Consider the following 22,604-nt stretch of genomic DNA (forward strand, 5'->3'; position numbering starts at 1 on the left):
GTGCGGCGCCGACAGTGGTAGTCGCGCGCGTTTAGCGATTCTGTCGCTGAGCGGCAGTGGGTAGGTCCGCCGCTGTTGGCTTCTAATATTGAAAACAAAACGTGTCTTACCACTTTTGTTGATGGCTTCCGGGAGAAGCGTTGTGTTTGCGAGGGTTTATAGAATAATTTGGCGGAACAAGCAACCGAATAACTATTACTATTTGAACTCAAAAGATGTCCAAAGTTGAAATTTTTTTTTTAAGCCGAATTTCTCAAAAACAGAGAGTGATGGCGACAAACGGTTTGCGGATTCGTTTTCAGCGCACGAAAATCTATAAGCAATGGCTATTGAGTGTTATAGATCAAACAGACTGCTGAATCGGCTCTTGAATCAATGAAATACGTTCCTCTTTCACTACAGCCGCGTTACGTTTCAAAATAGAAACAGGTAGATACGCTTCGCGACAATATATAAAACATTATTTCACGTGTTTATGTTCTTAACTAATATTTTGTGATGCTCAACTGTGAAATATGCAAATTTTATGTAAATATACAGAAGTCGCGAAACTTGGTAAAAAATTAAAAACTTTGGACCCGGGCAAGTGCTTCAGTTGTGTTCCCAAATGCAACTTTTCCGCACTAGGCTGTTTCGAGTTTCGAAAATTTGATTTTTTCGGCCCACCCTATTGAGCATAGCGTATAGAACTCTGTCAAGAGCATCCAGAACCACTCCAGAATCGGTAGTGGCCGAGCTCACTGCAGAAACGCATATATATAACCACATACCATATAGATATATACAGGGATGTGTGGATACCCGACATTCCGGCTCGGGACGGGTCGGAAACTTTCGGGCGGGATCGGGCGGGATAGGGCGGGATCCCGAGACTCGATTTGGGCTACAAGCATGACCGCCATGAGCGGGCAATTTGATTTCAGGTCGGCTCGGCAAAACTCGGAGACGGAAAGGATTATGTATATCATTTATATCACTACCAGTGATAAGTTTTTACCTTTTTATCTCCTGTTGAATCATAATTTGTATCTTATTATTCATTTACATATATATTTTCATTGCTACCAAATAGTCTGTGAATACTGAATATGTCAATATACGTAGTTAAATAAATACCATATTCAAAACTTGGGAGTACGACTATTTTTTGTCCATGTTCAGAACTTGGGAGGAAGACTATTTTTAGTTCGACAATATTTTAAAATCTTAATAAAATAACATTTATTAAAATAATATTAATAGTATTTTATTAAATGTATTATTTTATACGTCTTATTTAAGTAAGTAGATGGACATATCCAGTATTCACGGACTAATAGGTAGCAATGAAAATACATATATATGTAAATGAATAAGAGATACAAATTATGATTCAACAGGAGACAGAAAGGTAAAAACTTATCACTGGTATTGATATAAATGATACATAATTCTTTTCGTCTCGGTTTCTTGTTAATAGCTGGCTTTCGAGCCGATCGCGTCCGAGTTTTGCCGAGCCGACCTGAAATTAAATTGCCCGCTCATGGCGTTCATGCTTATAGCCCAAATCGAGTCTCGGGATCCCAAAAATTACGGCATCTGGAGCAATATGAAAGTATCGGGACCCTGCCCGAAATCCCGCCCGAAATTTTCCGACCCATCCCGAGGGCCGGAAACCCGAACCTCGGGACGGTCCGCACACTCCTAGATACCACTTAGCATAGATACAAAAAACAAAGAAAACAAAAACATAAAACCATATATAATCTAGCTGTGAGAAATATTAACTTATTAACTTATTATCGTTATTACGATTAAGTGTTGTTCAATAAAAGTCATTGTTAAGTTTAAAAGTTTGGATTTTAATCCATTACTCTGAACCAACGTACCCCCACCTACCCTATACTCGAGGGGACGCCGCTCTCCTCTCGAGAACCTGCAACAATCAGTTGTCCCCTGGTAACTGGACGTTACACCCCGGTCAGTAACGGGCAATAGTATGCATGGGGGCTTTGGGAATATAACGGACATGCATTTCCGGCGCTTGCCATCTTCTCAGCAAAGCACTGTACAGTTTTCGACATCTGAGGTTCACGCTGAGGTAAGAGGAATGCGTTGCGATTTGCGTAGGCCCGCACTTCTCAACTACTGTTCTGCGGGACCCTAGGGTTCCGCGATATGATGGTTCCCGAAAGTTGTTGGAAGACTTCATATAAACCTTCGAATAAAGGTAGAGATACGGATGAAAACTTTATTCGGCGCTACGAATGAAACTCTCTTCGAATAAAAAAATTATCTTTATTCGTCGCATAAATTCTCATCGATTAAACTTAATTATTTATTGTTCTTCGATTAATGTCGACTTGGATTATTCTAGCTTCGAATAACGAATAAATTTTGTTTATCTTACATTCATTATTTGAAATTGTTATTTAGATAAAGATTTGGCCTAGTTTTGCCTGGAACACCTGCCTCCCTCGATAGTAGACGCAATTAGGCTTGACGTCTCCGTTAGCTAACCACGCATTACTGTATTTTTGATCATCACATACTGTAAGATTCTTTAGCGTCATTTTTGTAATTGATATTTTTCAGGAAATGGAGTAGTAATACATCTACCAGGTCTCTTTGAAGAATTAGAAAGTAATGAAGCCAAAGGTTTGAAAAACTGGCAGGACAGATTGATAATTTCTGATCGTGCGCACATAGTTTTTGATTTGCACCAACAAGTTGATGGTCTTCAAGAACTGGAAAAAGGTACGCAATCTCTTGGCACTACTAAAAAGGGAATCGGACCAACGTATTCCAGCAAAGCTGCCAGAAATGGACTTAGAATTGGCGATCTTCTTGGAAATTATGATAAATTCTCACAAAAGTTCGATACATTGGTGACGTCGTATCAGAAAATGTTTCCCGCGCTTCAGGTTGATGTGAAGGCAGAACTTCAACGATATAAAGAGTGCGTATTTCTATATTATTTACCTTCAACGGCGTTTAAAATTAAATGCAATTATTAATGTAGTGTAGAAGATAACATTCATCTTAGAATTTAATAATTTGCTTTTAAATAGATTCCAGCTAGAATATAAACAATATCAGCTTTAGAATTTCAGCGTCCTTGCGTAAAAGTTTTCATACCTCCCTTTCAGAATAATAAAATACTAGCGACCCCCCTCTCGGCCTCGCCCGAGATATTAGCGTGACTAATTCATGTTTATTAGAATTGATATCTTTTAAGGAAATTAAGTATTTTGAAAAAAGCTTGATTTCTTCGTAATATTTTGGAGAAAATAACATTCTTGGTATAATGATTTTCTGACATTAGGATGAATTGTTGTTGCTCATCACTTACCGGAGCAATGATGGCAAATATTATCCTTCGCTCCTATTTGAACTTCTCCTAGGTTAACATACCTAGTTAATTCCTGGATCATAATTCAATGCAAACCTTCCGGTAACATTCACTCTTATAAGTCCAGGATTTACTAGTGTATCTTAATATATAAAGCAGAAACTGCTTGTGTCTTTGTCTGCCGCCTAAAAACATTCGAACGGTAAACTCAACGGGGTCACGAAATTTCTCCCAGCTCATTATACCTATCTAATCCAGATGAACGTGTCTATTTTCACAAAAAGATAAATAAATAAAAAAAAAACAATTTTTTATAAAATCACAATCTAAATTTCGGGTGAAAGCTGAGTAGTAAAAGCTAGTATTGCATACGTCGAGCAGGTGTGGAGGATCTTAACAAATTTGATCGCACTCGGGGCATAGTAACATCCACACGGGATACACATAAATCCGCAACGAAAACACGGGGTACGCATAAATCAGTACGATCATTCTAATATATATGTACGCGGTAAACCACTTCTCTAGCGAGAAAGCGCACGAAAAGCTTTGCCATCTGGTGGTGACATCACGGTACTGCTGCGGGCGAGGTATCGCGCGGGCCGAATATGCGCATGCGCGTGCGAAGTAGACTCGTATACACGGGTCACGTGATCTGCAAAACAGCCGTACACATGAAATGTTTACACATAAATTACATGTTAATAACGCGTTTCTGAGACATGCTACATAGCTTATTTCCATCTTAAAGTATGCACGAATAACGTGTTAAAATTTTAGGAAGATCGGTTCAATAGGTCTTGAGTGTTGCGCGAACATAAAAATCGGCTCTCTCTTTATATAATAGTATCGATTTAATATTGTTTATATTCACAGGGAACATTCCCGCCCGAAATTTTTGCTTTTAATGAAACTTCGTGTGAAGTCTGCAAGCACCAATATTTTTTTATAGTAATTGTGCATAAAAGGGTACACCTCATTGATTTCGATGACCTTGAAATATGTTGTTGGGGGCATGATTCTGAATAAATTTTCCTATACATGTTACCGCCGCTCGGCTTTAGTTTTCAAGATATTCGCAAAAAGCTTTAGATAAACATAGGTTAAGAATACACTTTATTATGGGTGGAAAAATTACGTAAAATAATAACCATGGATTGGTTTGAGCTAGGACACAGCTCTTGTCAGGTAAGCAAACCCCCAGTGGTCCCACTCACCAAGTTACCAATATTCGAATAGAGTACTTCAGTACATGCAGTATGTCACGACGTGAGCAAGCACGCATAAATCGGTAGTTGGTTGGAATTAGATTGGTTTAGCGGTGAACTTTTGAGAGATATAAGATACGAAATATGTTTCAGAAATGGGTGGTCGTGGGGATGTATCTGAACCAGCAACTCGAGTTTCGAGAGTATGCTTCTGAAACACATTTTTTAAAATTAAATTTCACAAAAGTTTGCGGCCTCCCTCCAGGGGGGGGGGCTAAACCACTGTATTCCCAATCAATTACCCATCAGAGTTTTTTTGGAATATCTCAAAAACTTCATCAGCTTCATCATTTGTTTTGTTTACGACCGTCGCGATGTATTTATGGAAACAATAGATAAGCGATGGTTCCATGCTAACGCATACGCTGCCACGGATGTGTAGGTAATAGGGTAGGTATGCGCAGATTTCATTGGAGTACCACCATTGGAGTAGCACCAATTTTTTTGTGAATAATCTGGGAATCTAAGGCCGAGCGGCGGTAATATGTATAGGGAAAAGTTATTCGGAATGTTGAGTTTTACAACATATTTAAATTTCATACAAATTGGTGAGGTGTACCCTTTTATGCATAATTATATAACTGTGTAATAGGGCAAGATAGAACAAAATTTTAAATATAAAAATTTTCAGTTTAATTGTTTTTTCACGAAGTTTCATTAAAATCAAAATTTTCGGTTTGAGAATGTTGCCTTGTCAGTATTTACAGAGAATAACATTCAAGTGTTACACACTGATTTTGATGAAGCTTATGTAGGAAATAGATCTTGAAAAAATATTTGACACATATTTATTTTATTGACAGTCGTCCATATCTAAGGACTGGAATCAGACTTCAAAGTTCGGGGTAAAAAACCTGTTTGCCCATATCGTGCAAATCGGGAAAGTATGCGGTGTAGAACAAAAATAATGTATTTCGTAATAACAAATTCGGCCACGCAAGTTGACTAGTAACATGCCAATTTGATTAACCAATGTTAAATCTGAAATGAATAAGTATATTTAGAATATAAGTGTTAAAGTAATACATGGATAATATAAAGATAATAATCAGAAGAACAATGCTTAGTGGCTCGATAACCATCACGCTGCGAAAGATTGCGAATCAATATACACCGGAAGCCGACTACACAGCGCCGCCTATTGTCACGAATCTGCATCAATCCCCCACGTTCGCGACATAATTTTAAATTCGGTCTATCCCCTTTAATCCTATTATTGTTACGCAGTCTTCATGTTTTCTAGGATTCAATCCCCTGGTCAGAACGTCTGCTGGGTTCTCGTTTGTTGAGACATATAATATTTTCATCAGGCGTTCCCGAAACTTCTTCCTCACAATATGATAGGATATGTCTATGTGCCTTGACCTTGTATTGTCGATGTTGTTGATAGATAAATCTATTGCCGCCCTGTTATCGCAAAATAATTGAATTCCTGTAAAACAATTCGACAAATTAAGTTCGCCTAATACCATATTGAGCCACATAATATCTTTGACTCCATGTGACATTGCCACATATTCCGCCTCCATTGTTGAAGTTGAGATACATTTCTGCTTGGCCGATCTCTACTCAACTACATTACCTGCTTCCTTCATAATCAGACCTGAGAATGAATGTCTGTCATCCAGATCGGTTCCCCAATCTACGTCGCTATATACATCGATATTTTTATTTCCACTACTCTTGTACTTTATGTCATAGTCCATCGTCCTGCTTAGATATCTTAGTACATGTTTGACTTGGTCCCGGTGTTGTCTACCTGGGTTGACATTGTATTGCGACAATTTCGTCACAACGAATAGTATGTCTGGTCTAGTGTAAACTGCTAAATGCATCAGCGATCCTATCGCCTCTCTCTATGGCACGTTGTACATCTCCCTTGCCTCTTCTTGGTTTCGTGGACTTATTTCCATTGATAGCCGGATTCCTGGCTCTAATGGTGTATTGGCTCCTCTACATTCTTCCATCCCATATTTCTTCGGGATTGATTTTATATAGGATATTTGCGTTAATTGCATGTGTCCTCTCACATCTCTTTCTACCTTAACCCCTAGTATAAACGAGACTTCACCTAAAATCTTTGATTTTGTATTTTTGGGTGATCTTTTTAACTATTTTGTTAATCTTCGTATCTTCTCGGGAAAAGACCAAGTATGTCATCAACATACACGACTAACATCGTCCCATCGCCCCTTCCATAAATGCAGCTTAATGATTCCAGTCTTATAAATTTACATCTCGAAAGAAAGTTGTCTAATTCTTTGTTCCAATTCCTACTTGCCTGCTTGAGGCCATAAATTGGTTTCATCAACCTTGCAATTTTTCCATCTTCCCTTTCATATAGTGGCTTCATATATATTAACTCCTTCAACGATCCATATAAGAATGCGTTTTTTATGTCTATAGACAAGATTTTAGGTTCGGGATCACAGCTAGAGCTAGTAATAATCTGATGACTGAAAAGTTCGCAACTGGTGAATATGTTTCTTCATAATTTTTACCTTTTTTTCTGACTGAATCCTTGTGCCACTAATCCTCGCTTTGAATCTTGCAGGTTTTCCATCTGAATCCGTTTTGAGTTTGAAGACCCATCGACATCCGATGGTCCTTTTGTTTTCTGGTAGATATGTGATGATTCAAGTTTTTCTTCTTGTAGACTGTCCAATTCTTCCTTAATGGCTTGTTTCCAGTACTCCGCTTGTGGTGAGGCAAATGCCTCGTTGATATTTTCTGGTTCGGCAATTTCTAGAAAGTTCGCCTCAACTTCCGTTGATTCTCCACTTGTAGACATTACATATTCTTCTTTATTTACATCAATTTTTGGCTTACCCTTCCTTCCATATGGGTTTCGAACAGTCTTCTTGGGTCTGCCTCTACGTGGTGTATCATCTCGAACCTCTGATGCCCCGACTATCTCTTACGGTCTTCTTCTTCCTTTTTAATCATGGCTTTGCCTGGTTGGTCATTTTCCTCAGCTTCGAAACTATATTCTGTGCCTGACCGTATATCATCGTATCCATGCTGCTGTATATTATTTTTGTTTAACCATTCGTACCCTATTTTGGTTTCACTAAACCTGACATGCTTTGTTGTGACAACATCTTGCAATTCTGCAGTCCCCAATCTGTATCCTTTTGTTTTGGATGCATATCCAACTAGGTGTACACTCCAAACTTCTACTATCGAGTTTTCTCTTGCCTTGCATTAGCACCTTTGCGTAGGCGAAGCATCCTCTTTAAGTGTTTAACACTGGGTGCATTTTTCGTCCAGACACCTAAGGGTGTTTCATTGTTAAGTTTCGTGTTGCTCACTCTATTCCTCACATATACTGCGGTTTTCATCGCTGCTGCCCAAAATTTCTGTGGCAGCTTGGCTGAACGCAATATTGATCTAGTTAAATCTATGAGGGTCCGGTTGATCCTCTCTGTAACACCATTCATCTGCGGTGTCTCAACGTTGCTTCTCTCGTGTTTTATCCCTAGAGACTTGAAGTATGCGTATATTTCCTTATTACAAAACTCAAGATCGCTATCGGTACTAAATCTTCGCACCTTTTTTTCTGATTGCCGTTCTACTTCAGCTACATATGCCTGTACACAACGCCTTACCTCAATCTTTGATTTGATGCATTGCACAGTTGTTTTACGTGAGTAATCATCTGTAAACGTTATGAAGTATTTACTTTTTCCTATTGACTCCACAGGCATAGGTCCACACAAATCTGAGTGTATTAATTCACACACGTACTTTGATTGCCTAGTTGGTACGGGTTTTCAGGCAGCCTTGGTCGCTTTTCCAATGCAGCACGAATCACAAGTATCGTCTCGTATTCTTATATTTTCATCTGCAATGACCTTCTTGAGCTGAAAAGTTGTTTTGGTTGTTTCATTATTAATATGACCGAATATAAGGGCATACGTATCTGGAACCTTATCATTATCCTTCTCTACCTCACCTTTTACTATATAGAGATCTAAGCGCTACACATAATGTCTTTTTCGTATTTATATTTCTTATCGTTATTTTTCCATTTTTAATCATTAGCTCATGACCTTTCTTTTCTATTTGTGATACTGACATGCGATTCTTTCTAACCTCTGGGACGTAGTATACATCCTTTAAAATTAGTCGCTTTATGGAATTTCCTACGTGCATTCTTAGTATTATGTCACCCATATCTTTGGCTTGCCATATTGCACCACTATGTTTCTATGGATCTGCAACAGTATTAACTACGCTAGTGTTTAATTCTTTAAATGATACGAATCAGTCTTTTCTATTGCTGACATGGTGCGTACATCCGCTGTCCAACAACCATGTGCCATCTAGATTCACCGTATTAATTGATAGTAGAAACGATCCATGAGGCTGGGGCCTCGTATTCTGTCCCTTATGTCCTTCAAATGTTCTGGTATTGTTTCTGCACGACAATCCTTACTGAAGTGACCTGGTTTGTTTGAACTGAAACATACTAAAGTTGGATTTATCTCTCCCCGTTTCTCTATTTGGACGCTTGCTATTTCTTCTGGATACATATAAAACCTCTTTGTGCATATCTGTTTCAACATCTTGACTCGAACGTCGTCTATCACACTCTGCCAAGAGTATTCTTGAAATCTCTGCAGAATTGAACTTATCATCTGGGAAATTTGCCAACGACACGTTCAAACTCTCATAACTCTCAGGTAGTCCTGCTACCAATGCGTATGCTAGATCCTCGTCTCTAGGTTCGGCTCCTGCTTCTCTTAAATTATTAGCTGCTATTTTAGCTCTTGAAATATATGACGACATATTTTCATTTTCTTTCATTTTTAAATGATAAAACGGTTTCTTTAATTGCATTATACGTACTTTGGATTTTGGCTCATGTACCTGTTCGAGTTTATTCCAAGCATCGTGCGCACCGTTGCACTCCTCAATGTGCACCTGTTGATTTGCCTCGACATTTAATCCAATTATGGCAAGAGCTCTATCACTGTTCAGACTGAATGCTGCTTTCTGATCTGCGGTTTCATTCGCGTGATCTTACCCAGGGCATAATCTAGTAATCTCTTTCCTTTCAGCAGCCACTTCATTTGGCTCTTCCATGTTCTATAGTTATGTTCCGACAAATTATTTACGCGAATATCGTGTTATGTCCTGAAGGAACCTTCTACAGATCACCCCGAGCGGTTGGAATGATCTGCCGGATTCTTGCTCTATTAAGGTGCTAAAGCATTCCTTGACTATACTTACCAGGAAGTAGGAAGAGAAAAGGAGGTTGAATGAAGTCATACAATGGGAATTAGAGGAATAAAAATAAAGCAAAGTATATTCTTAAAGAGGGCAAAGAAATGTTTACATACCCTGGAGACGGCGCTCCGTCTCTGATAACGTTAGGAAGTCGGTGAACCTGTCGTAGGTCGTGTTCGCTCGCATATCTCTCGGGTAACGCAGGGAAGTCGGTGAACCTGGCGTCCGTCATTTCGATCGCTCGCTTTGTCGCTCGTCATCGCGGTCGCGGTGTTCCGTATCGGCGCGTAAATGCAATCCCGGCGCGTACCGTTTCTCGGTGTGTCGGAACGGAGATACACTTCGCCTGACCTGATCGGCCGAGCGCGATTCGCGAGATGACGCGGAGGCGAAAACGCGATCTCTAGACGGCAAGACTCACCGTCGATACTTCCTAACTCGAACTTCGGATATATTTTCGAATGGCCCCAGTGGCCGATCGACACGAGATTTGAGGGGAGGGGTGGGGAGGGGGTGTGGACCCTAAAATCTAAAACTGTAGCTTGGGGTATTTATTAGTTACCGAAATATTAATAAAAAATTATTGTAAATTTTTTTACAAACTATTTTTTGAACTGCGTACACATAGCCCTGACGGGGATCCATTCTGCCCTGCCCCCCCCCCAAATTTATTCTACGGACAGTTGGACGCGTTCCCCTTACCTCCACATGCCCCTCGGACGCCTAAAAGGCACGCGTATTTAGCTGAAATTCAAAGCCAATTTTCTCGAAATCGAAACGTGATATTAAAAAATTGTATTCTATATTTTCGTCTTATTTTGGCCCATAGAATCACCTCCGTAGAGTATTGACTATCAATAGAGTAATAGGTGTCCACCCTGTATAATAGGGTAGATCGCATCCGCAAGTTTCTGATTCAAATTCCTAAACTCACATCGATTCGCTACCATGCTTTACACGCGCGCCCCCCGCACTAATCTAGCCCCAACTAATATTAATACCCGAAACAAGTTGAAAAGTGGAATGCGTTATGTCGGATTAAGTTAACAGACATACTAAAAGTTTTTTTATTAATATCTCGGAAACTAATAAATTCCCGAAGCAACAATTTTAGATTTAGGGTCCACACACCCTCCCCTCCCTTCCCCTTAAACCTCATGTCGATCGGCCACTGGGGCCATTCGGAAGTATAGCCCGAACTTCAAATCTGACGGTCGCTTCCAAAACTCGCGACTGAAGGCCGCGCCTCGCACTACCGAGAGCGATTGTCAACGGTCACGTTGCGCTTACACGATAACCTCCCCGGTTCAGCGACCTGACAGCCACGCGCAGGGCGATACCGCCGAATCGCCAATACAGAGGAATGCGGCGCGCGGACAGCAAGCACGGGATGAACCGATAGGGGCATATAACAATCGTTTCTAGGCTCACTAGTTTGCATCATGTTGCACGTGGTCTAGTTCAACACGTGGCCGTATAGGTTATGTTCTATCACTGCACGAATTTTAGGCGAATTCTGAGCCCATAACCAATGTTAAATATGAAATGAATAAGTATATTTAGAACATGAGTGTTAAAGCAATACATGGTTAATATAAAGATAATAACACTAGTTTACAAAATAAAAAAATTGTTTGCGCAGCAGATGCCACTATTTTTTTCTCATGTACAATAGCCCGCTGATTCCGAAAACAAGGGCTAAACAAAATTCTATGGATACTTTTTCGAGATATCGACAGGTGAACTTTTTACCTGTCGGTCAAAAAGGTGGTCCCACTTAATTATGAATGTATCGTGTTGCGAATGACCGATATGGTCGAACATTATATCAAATTGAATCACCAACAAATATTCCACAAAATTTTCAAATCGGAATTTAATATAGTATAATAATTTACGGTAGTTAGGGTGAAATCGATGGAAAATGTAAAAAAGGCATTTTTCGACCGAAATTGAAATCGACAATTCATTTAATCATCTGGGAAAAATCAAAATCGCAAAAATGGGCCGAGTTTCTCATCCCTTTCGTTGAGTCTGCACTTTTACGAAGAAAACCAGCTGCTACTAAAGAAAATCTATGAATAAATAAAGAAGCTAGAGGCAATTGTGTGAAAACACTAAAATTTCATTTTTTCTCGGTTTTGGTGTTTTTTTCCATTTTATTGCGTTATTTCAATTTTAATCCATCCTGTACATTTGTTCAAGTATTTTGTTAGTGTACATATGTGTGTTTTAGAAATAGTTCTGGCTCTTTTTTGCCATTTATTCGTTTTGGGAATCATTTCTTTTATGAGGAACCAAATATAATCTCCCAACATTGTCTCATCCTAAAATCCATGATACCACCGCTCAATACTCTTCATATTCTGATGGAATCTCTCTCCGTGTACGTCATTTACTTACGTCACTAAGATTTTCCGGGAAAAAATTCAAGTGAGAAAATAAGAAATGGATCTTCAGGGACATATTTACGCCTGTTGGAAAAAAAATGAAAGCCATACAATAGAAAATGAACCACGAGTAGAAATATATAAAAAAAATTATGTTTAACGATTTTATTAAAAATGCTCCACGATTTTATTTCAAGTGAAAAAACACCATCGAAATTGTAGTAGAAGAAAATAATTATTTTTTAGTTTTTAGTGCATTTTTATTATTTCTCAAACACACATGTTAACAAAATACTTAAAATTAAGTGAATTAAAATTGCAATAATACAATAAAATTGAAGAAAAAACACAAAAGCGGAAAAAAAATGAAATTTTAGTTATCACACAATTGTCTCGCTTCGGTATTTATCCATAGATTTTCGTCAGTGGCAGCTTGTTTTTTTCGTAAAATTGCAGTTTCAATGAAAAAAAAACGAGAAACTGGGTCCATTGTGGCGATTTCGATTTTTTCCAGATGATTAAATGAATTTTCGATCTCAATTTCGGTCGAGAATAATGACTTTTTTCACATATTTCCATCGATTTCACCCGAATTACTGAACCGATTTGAATTTTTTTGAGGTACATTTGTTGGTGATTCAATTATCTTTAATTTGATATAATTTTCGACCAAATTGGATATTCGCAACACGAGATATTCGCAATTAAGTGGAACTACCTTTTTGACAGACAGGTAAAAAGTTCCCCTGTCGAAATCTCGAAAACTTATCCATAGAAAAATGTTTGGACCTTATTTTCGGAATCAACGGGCCATTTTACATAAGAAAAAAAAAATTAGTGGCATCTGCTGCGCAAAATGGCTGTAAACTAGCGTAATCAGAAGAACAATGCTTAGTGGCTCGATAACGATCAAGCTGCGAAAGATTGCGAATCAATATATGCCGTAAGCCGACTACACAGCGCCGTTTATCTCGCGAATCTACGTCAAACAATACATTAAAAATCAGTAATTTTTTACTCATTCTTCTTATAAATCGTTGATCATTTTTTGCGACAATTTTTCAATCTAAACTAAAGATTAAAATGAAAAACACTGATAAACTGAAATTTTTAGTTTCGACCTGTTAATAAAAATTAGGTTCGCCATATTGAACTCGCTATGCTTACATAACGAGTAGCTCTGGGATATACAGGGTGTCCCAAATCTGAGGAACAATCCGGAACATACAATATCCTCATGCAAGGAGACATCGAAAAGTCCTGCCGATTTTCGATCCGAGGCTTCGTTCCCCAGATATTAACAGTTGAATATTAGCGGTGAAACTTCTGGGTCGCGCAGTCTAAAGCCGAATCAGTTGAGCGCCCGGAAGTGTACGCTTGCACGCAGACGCAGGTGATAACACACACACACACAGTAGAACCAGCGTGGTTGACTCTACTGTGTCTGTTAGTTCTACTGTTGGCTCTACTGTGTCTGTTGGTTTTACTATTGGCTCTGCTGTGACTGTGGGTCTGTAGCTACGCGTGTGTGTGCTAGGGGTCACTGATCCGCGTCAGCTGTTTCGGCTTTAAACTGCGCGACGCGAAAGTTTCACCGCTAATATTCAACTGTTAATATGTCGAGAACGAAGCCTCGGACCCCAAATCGGTAAAGGACTTTTCGATGTTTTCTTGCCTCAGGATATTGCATATTCCGGATTGTCTTTCCATTTTGGGACACCCTGTATTATCGGAAAGGAGGTGAAGTTTTCTTACATAATCCAAGTTATTATCCAGTACCGTTTGCGTGGTAAAATTTGCCATCGCAGATGCAAAGGGTCGGCAAAGCTAATCCTTGCTGAACATGGTGCGGATCACTCTCATGCACAAGTGATAAGGAATCGTAATTTAATTTAATGGTAATTTCACTTAGGTGAGAATTCTTCAGAGAGTCGAGGCCGAAGCAGCAACTGAAATTCATGACCCGCTACATGCCTCTCAATGACCTGTAAGCGTAATAAGAGGTTAGAGAAATTCTGACCGTAATAGTGAGAGGATGTATAAGATAACCAAGATGCCTGACAGATTGCATTTCGGTCGGGGATCTGTGACCATATTGTGAGATGAGCGAGACTAACAATAAATTGAGAAAAATTCTGAGAGATCTCTTGACTGTATTTCTAACTGAAATGAGCGAACCTCTGAGCGTAATGCTAAGAGGAACGTAGAAACAGTCAGACTGTAGGTCGGTCGGGTATTGGGCTCGACCTAATTCAAAATGGTATGCTGTTCCTGTCGCTTTCATTGTTTGTCACTCTTGTAACATGCTTGTTGAAAGCACACCTTTGCAGTTACTTGTTACTCTGACACTGTCGGTCCCAAATTGGGTTGATCTAGCGAGACATTGTTGTATTTAAAACACTAAATTATGTATTATTTTATTAGAAGTAGTTAATTTAAATAAATTATTTTTAAAATACAAATAAGAAGAAAATGATTAAACAAGAAAGATTGAGAATTGTATTAACGTTAACACTTTACTCTTGAAAAAACTTATGCAGTATCAGCGACTAACAACTGCAAGATACTCTTATACTTCTGAATATTGAGTGTTGGTCTCTCCAAAACATACTTTATCTGTTATTATCTTTGCTTATTTATAAATAAATATTTTGTTGATAAATATATAAATTATTATTTATGAAAATTATTATTGTAGGATATGATTTATTTGTCATTTAATTACAGTTTTGGTATAGACAATTTATTAAATTCGTGTCTATTTGCGCCGGTATACAGAATGTACAAAAATATGCAGGGTATTCGGCTGCACGTAGGAATAAATTTAAGGAATGATTCTAGACACCAGAATAAGGCGAAAAACAGGAATAACGTTATGGTGGTTGAGGCTTCGTTTATTAGTTATAAGCGTTTAAAGATATGCCTAAAAGCAAGTAATCCGTGCACTGCTGCACGCGGGGTAATTCAGCCGAGTGATCGAATAGGGTGTGGAGGAGAGCCAATTACTGTGAGGTACCCAATTACTGTGTCTCTGGTTTATTTTTAAGCATAATTAACTTTATATTTATCGAATAGGACAGGCTTGGGAAACTTAACTGCTTAAAGAGCATCTCAGGCGCGTTCCACGTTCACGTTCAATTCGTACGCTGAGTTTTTTTTTCATGTTCGCGGCGATGTGGACTCGGCAAGAACAGACGAAAAAGTTTGCGAACAATGTTTGTGTTCGTGTTCGGCTTGGTGGAGACCCGGGGTGACAGTGGCTTTGAATACCACTGCTCGACCCCTCATCTCAATTGCCGCGCGTGTACTACTAGGGTGGACTTTATTTTCCGACCATCAATTTTTTTGACATAATAATAAAACAATCACCTTTATTTTTCTTCGGTGGTTCTAACACTTTATAAGTCTTTTCTTTTAAATATAGGATATGTATGTGTATGTATCGTGATTCCAGAAAACAATAGTTACTGAACATTTATAATATTAAAACCATGAATATTAATGAGCTCCGTGGGTGATCAGTCCCTTTTTATAGGGCAATTGATCACTCCTTCTCCAGGTTTGTCTCATAACAATTAGGATGGTGAGAGATGAAATCTCCCAATCATCTGCCGTGGGATCCACCTGAAGAATTCGTTCCATCGGATTATCCGAGAGTTTTGTTTACTGCAGAATTTGAGCTATTGCGCACCTATTTCGGTGTCATCTCCGTGACTTAATACGTATTTCTGCCGTCATACGAAACCCTCAGCAGCGACGATAGTTAAATTGTTATTCTAATTCATATTTTTAGATTTTACGCTATTGGGTTTCGATGTACTCTGTACGATTGGTTTTGTACAGCCCACGTACTAAGGACTGAAGTTAATATACATCGATTCCGTATTGGAGCTCGAATTATGGGAAATAACGGGAGGGCAAGCTTCTGGCGATGATCAGGAGCGCAGCTCCGTGAGGGTGTCGGCTACGTTGGCTGATAGGGGCCTCCGTCCCACGCTGAACGTCAGCTGGTGTTGGCTGGGCCTTCCTGATGTTTGTTTAGCCGGCTGGCCGTCACCTCCTGTGATAGCTGCTCTCCGGCTCGCTGTTGCTGTCCGTCGATTCTCGGCTTGATCTCTTCTTATCGTAGTGGATTACGGAAATAATGCCTTATCGGCGATACGTTGTATACGAGGTGGTTATAATACCTACCTCAAAGTACGAAATAGTAAATATTATATGATTTGTAGTTTAAAGGGTTAATTAATAGTAGACTCCACGTCGCGGGATGTGACACGCTGTTTTGTGAAATTCCCTGTTTTTACATACGTTTGAAATAAACAAATGAAAAATAATATTTTGAATAATTTTTTTGTTACGTATACTTTAAAAATATCGTAGGAAAAGTAATCATTCAAAATAATCTTCTATTCAAATATTAACTACTTCTAATTAAGTAATACATAACTTTAGTGTTAAATACAACAATGTCTCTCTAAATCGACGCCGTTTGGGTCCGTCCCAAACCCAAGACACGAACGTTTCTCTCATCTCTAATTACGGCCGCAGGTCATTGATAGAAATGTAACCGATCATGAATTCCAGTCACTATTTCGATCTCTTGACTCCCTGGATTTTATGCAACTTGAACGGATGGATACTAAATTTTTCGTTATTATTACTATTACTGTTACTGTTAATAGTTATAAGTTTTAACATATCGGACAATAAAATATTTTAATACATCTCTATGTCGAATCTGAGAGTATTAGTACAGGAAAGTAATACTTTTATTTTATTTTCAGATATGCGGAAAGAATACGACCACTAGTAAAAGAAACAGTTCAGTATTTACATCAAGCATTACGTGAAGGCAAGAAAGTCTTAGTCGAGGGTGCAAATGCTGCAATGTTAGACATAGATTTCGGAACATATCCCTACGTTACTAGTTCTAACTGCAGTATAGGTGGGGTCTGTACCGGCCTTGGTCTTCCACCATCTAATATTGGAGAAGTTGTTGGAGTTGTTAAAGCATATACTACAAGAGTCGGTGATGGTCCATTCCCTACTGAACTCCTAGATGCTACAGGAGAGCTCTTACAAAAGAGAGGTCATGAAGTAGGAGTTACTACAAATAGGAAAAGACGTTGTGGTTGGCTCGACTTACTCCTTATTAAATTCACCGCATTGGTTAATGGGTAAGAAAATTAAAAATATAAAAACATTATGCAGGGTGTTCCACAGTACCTATGTAGGGCCCACCTCTGGGATGAATGCAACATTTGGAATTAATCAAAAAATTTCGTATAAGCATATGTCCTATTCCACCTTGTTTCCCGGATACAATGATTTGTGTGTTGCATCGACAGTATATGATTACCTTCGCAGGAGTACCTCAATATGACTACCTTGGAATTCAATGCATGCTTATTAAGCGTCTAGTCACTGACCTTATTATTCTCTCAATACTTCTATTTAGGTATTACTCGAATTTGCTCGAAACTTTCTTCAATTCAGTAACGAAATATTTAAACATTTTCGGGAGGTAATGCGGTGAAGGCCTTCTATAAACATAGGATTTGAAGTGTCTTCATAAGTAACAATTCAACGGATTTACATCTGACGATCGAGTGGGCCACACAATAGGACCCATCCTCTTATCGGGAGAATGAGCAGCCATGACTCGTAGAGCGTTATGATAGTGTTTACAGAATAGTAAAAAGATCGTATATAAGACATGGAACGTTAAATAAAACGTTGAATAAAACTCATTATAACTCGGAAACAAGGTTAAATAGAACATGTGTTTATAAAAATTCCCTTAATTATCTTCAGAAATGTTATGATATCTACTGTATGTATATTGACAAATAAATAGTTCTCCATAACAAGATTAATAACGGGGTTAGGAAATAAAGAAACGAAATTGTTCACGTTGTTACGCGCGGAGAATATTTTTCTACTTTCTCTCAAATTATTTTTGTGCTCGCGTCTGGGAAAGGAAAACGCCCTAGAACCCCTGTTACATCTGTAATAATGTGGGGAGCACGCCCTCGACCAGCTGGCAACTAGAAATAGGATCTCTTTATATGGAGATTTTTAGTGAATCTCCCACTCATTTAGAAGCTATATAAGCCCTGTAACTTTCAATCCTTGGCGGTGTAGAACTGTGCAGTTACGCGAAGAGTCATGTTGAATCAGATGCGTTGAAAATTGGTTGAATCCAGTAAGATCGCGCTCAGGTTTTCCTTTCAAATCTACAATCAACCCTATAAAATCCTCGAATGAAGTTAAAATTCTATTTGACAATCCCTTTAACTACTCTTAGACCCCGCATCGCCGGTAATAGAATTGTTATTCATTAATAAAATCGATTAAATCATTGAAACCCATTATTCCATCTGGTAATCCTTATAACGATAGTTGAACGTGTCTACCGATACATTTTTACCGCTCAAGTTGTATCAAACTTTAATTAAAAGTTACGAAGCATAACTAACATTTCCCGTGACTCGCTGATTTTGCATTAGCTTCATTCGCACGAAACACCAATCCAAGAGATTCTTCTTCAACCCAGAGGCTCCCCGATTTCGCATCACGTTCGTCCTCATTTGCAATAATCCTAGTGGTTCCCTTGTACAAGCTCCATTATATAATCAAATTCGCCTGCACCCCCTACCTAGCAAACTGATAAACCATATTGCTTGTGAAGTACCCAACCCCCGTTAGTTTTGCTCCGGAAAACTATACATACGTTGCTAACATTGATTTTTTAAATTTGTTCATTTCAGGTATACGTCCATATGTCTAACAAAATTAGATATTTTAGACACAATTCCAAAAATCCTGGTTGGTGTGGGATATCGATTAAATGGTAAAGAAATTGATTATTTTCCAAGTAGTACTTCTGATTTAGCAAAAGTAGAGGTAATTTATGAAACTATTGATGGCTGGCAGTCGCCGACAGAAGGTGTACGTTCTTTAGAAAAATTACCTTCTAATGCCAGAAAGTATATACAACTGATAGAGGAACTTCTTGGTATACCAGGTAATATTTTATTAAACATTGTTTATTAATTTCTGCAATTTCTGTTATTCTTTGTCATATATACAATTGGTGGCGCATTCCAAGTAGCAGTGACTCGATAATCTTAAGTATGAGTTAGTCAATCCGGCGGAAATTCAGAACCGGAATTTTTTAGGGAGATAATGAAATAACCCTTATATCAATGACCGGGTACAGCTGTACCCACCTATGCATTGCCTCTCCAAATTTAATATGTTCCCATTCAAAATTTTCAACCTGCCAAATCGTCGTTATTTAAGTTATTTACTATCGATTTATGCCCCTCGTCTTAAAATTTTTTACTTGAAAATATGAAAAAAGTGCAGTCACAGTTCATATGTCTGTGTCAATTACCGGGGTACACTTGTACCCACGTACATATGAATTTGATAATTATCGGGAATACTATTAGAAATAGCGTCTAATGGTAGCAGCAATTACAAAATAAATTAAAACAAATATTTATTACATGCAAAAAATTAAAAATAAATATTTATTTAATTATGTGTACCCAAAAATTTCGCGCATTCGTAACATTTAGCAAATGTGGTCAAATGCGGATCGCAATCGGATGTTTCACATTCGCATTATTTTACTGTTATTTTGGTAATTATTTACAAAAGGGCAGTCCTCACCGACTTCGATGACCTTGAAATATGCTGTGTTGAAATATGAAAGTTAACATTCTGAACAACTTTTTCCTATATATGTTACCATCGCTCGACTTTAGTTTTCAAGATATTTGCAAAAAACTGTGATCGGTAGTTGGCCAAACTATCTAATACAAACCAACTACCGACCACACTTTTTTGCGAATATCTCGAAAACTAAAGCCGAGTGACGGCCACGTGTGTAGCAAAAAGTTGATCAGAATCAAGCCAAGTCATGGAAATCGGTGAGGACTGTCTTTTTGTAAATAATAACTGTTATTTTTTTTTTTATCAAAGTGTCGTCTGCCTCGTACCGTTCCTTGCTCGCTTTCAGGCCTCTGACTTGCTGTCGTTCCATTTCGCTCTCGCTTTCGCAGGTCATGAGTGAGCCAGAAGCAGTGGTCATAGCGCCGAGTTCCTAACGTGTAGACCGAACCGAGGTCTAAGCGGAGAAATACTGTATACTGATGAGTATACTCTATACAGTTGCCTGCTGGCCCGTTGCTTTTCGTCCTATGTCAAATTTCAAGCGACTGCAGCACATCCGACCAGGGAATACTGCGAACCCGCATTCACCGATTGGAACGCAACCTTGTGGGTTTATAGAGTGACTCAAGACAAGAACAACGGGATGTTTCAGTCGTATCCTACCGCCCCCTTTAAGGGTGTGAAAACTAACCTCAAAGTCAAATACGCACTTCCACTTTTTCGGTTATATCTCCTAAAGTACAAGAGGCAGAAAAAAAGTTTTCAAACAAAACAGTTTTTTTTTCGTCATTTATTTTTTTCAAACACTTTTCAAAATGATTTTAACGCAAGTTTTCAGCACTTCTTGCACCATTAAACTTTTGTTTGAAACCTTTTTTCTGTCTCTTGTACTTTAAGAGCTATGCGGGAAAAAGTGGGAGTGTCTATTTGAATTTAAGGTTAGTTTTCACACCCTTAAAGCGTGATGGGGCACGAATGAAACATACCGTTGTTCTTGTCTTGAGTTACTCTATAAACCCACAAAGTTGCGTTCCAATCGGTGAGTACGGATTCGCGGTGTTTCCTTATGAGCTCAAAAAAAAAACTAGGCAAAAGACCGTGCGCCTTTGTCGAAAATCACGTAAAAGTCATTTCCAGGTAGACATGACAAGTCTTGTATACCTGATAAAGGACTTCCGGCTCACCTCAGGACTGCAGAATTCAAGTACAGTGCCGAGTTACCCCTTTGAATAGCGTTAAATAAATAATTTCACCACGCAGACAGGTACAGCTGTACTCCGGTTATTGAACAACGTAGGGAAAGTTACGTCAATAGACGTAAGGGATAAATGGAAAATTCAATATGAATCTGTTATTGTACAACTCTCGACGGAAAAAGTCTTATTTCTTTTACGTACAAAATGACGGCGTTAGCGCCGAGATATACAACACCTTGCATACGAAAAGATACTTCTGTGACTCCCCAGTCAGCCACGTCCGTCTTGCAGATTTTGCGCAACGCCTGAGTTCAAATGTTTGTGACAGAAAAACTACAGATTTGATACAAGATTTGTTATATTCGATGATGAAAGCAGACTGACAGCAGAAAACCAACAGATTGTACTGCCTTAACCTGGGAGCAGATTGGCGGCAGGGTCTGCTGATACAATTTAATGGCTGAAATCGATCAGATTCTGTGCAAAGCGATTTGGGGGCAGATAGGCAACAGAAATCAAGCAGATTCTGCTGACATAGCCTGCGAGCAGTTTGGCGGCAGAAAGTAAGTCGCTTGCGAAATAGCACCGCGGCGGGAATAAGTGGCCGAGGGCTCGATCATTCAGGGCTCTCGAGTACCGGTCGCATTTGCCGGCATTTCACTGCGGAGTAAATATTTGGTATACCCATCTCTAAGGGCGGTATTATCAGTTGTTGCTTAAGACTAAGATCGTCTTAAGCATCCAGCATTCTTTACTAATCTACTAGACTAGTAGAAGGATGCCGCATGCTTAAGACGATCTTAGTCTTAAGCAATGACTGATAATAACAACCTAAGATGACTGAATGAATAGTTTATCATTAATTCTTTTATATTTGGAAGAACTGTCTTTAAAAGTGTAAATAATTATTTTGAGCCTCCCTGGCATTCAGTTGACAAACAACCTGCTAAGTAAAATATTAGAAATATTATAATACCCGTTTAAATACATGATTTTCCAACTTTCCTTTCTTCCATAAAATATGGTAAAAATCAGATCTTTCAAGTCAGTCTTATAAACGTGTTCTATATATTATTTACGCTTCAGAGTTTCGCACTGTTTTTAAATCTATACTATTATATAAAATTGCCTACTATGTTCGCATTAAACTATGGTTTTGCGGTCAGATCCTGACATCAGGATCTGCTTAATTTCTGCCGCCAATCTGCGGTCGGTTCTTGTCAGCAAGATCTGATCGAAATCTGATATCAATCTGCGGCCAGATCCTGATGTCAGGCTCTAACCCAGGGGTGCACAGGACCCCCAATTCCGGGCGCGAGCGCACATTCGAGCTCGAACTGAGCTCGAGCTTGAGCTCCGAGCTCGTTCAAGAACAAGCGAGTCCGCCAACGGAGTGGGGAGCGGTTGGAGTAGTGAGAGCGGAGCGTCACAGGCTGCCGCAGGGGTTTCCAGAGTTTGACGCTCCGAAAGTAAGGCACACTTTGGGGAATTTTTAAAAGAAATG

At 38.8% G+C, this 22,604-nt stretch overlaps 1 protein-coding gene and 1 long non-coding RNA gene across 2 annotated transcripts in view; both read left to right on the forward strand.

Moving 5' to 3' along the window:
• LOC143367067 (uncharacterized) overlaps nucleotides 1–22,604 on the forward strand; it is a 309,917-nt gene that overhangs the window by 53,751 nt on the left and 233,562 nt on the right. The gene's annotated exons all lie outside the window — the stretch shown is intronic.
• Adss (adenylosuccinate synthetase) overlaps nucleotides 1–22,604 on the forward strand; it is a 74,785-nt gene that overhangs the window by 44,786 nt on the left and 7,395 nt on the right. Inside the window, exons 3-5 of the mRNA XM_076808599.1 lie at nucleotides 2,575–2,938; nucleotides 17,006–17,398; nucleotides 18,992–19,248. Of these exons, the coding sequence (XP_076664714.1) occupies nucleotides 2,575–2,938; nucleotides 17,006–17,398; nucleotides 18,992–19,248 (1,014 nt within the window). The remainder of the gene's footprint in view (nucleotides 1–2,574; nucleotides 2,939–17,005; nucleotides 17,399–18,991; nucleotides 19,249–22,604) is intronic.

The sequence above is a fragment of the Andrena cerasifolii genome, chromosome 3 (assembly GCF_050908995.1).
Source record: "Andrena cerasifolii isolate SP2316 chromosome 3, iyAndCera1_principal, whole genome shotgun sequence".
NCBI classification, from domain to species: Eukaryota; Metazoa; Arthropoda; class Insecta; order Hymenoptera; family Andrenidae; genus Andrena; species Andrena cerasifolii.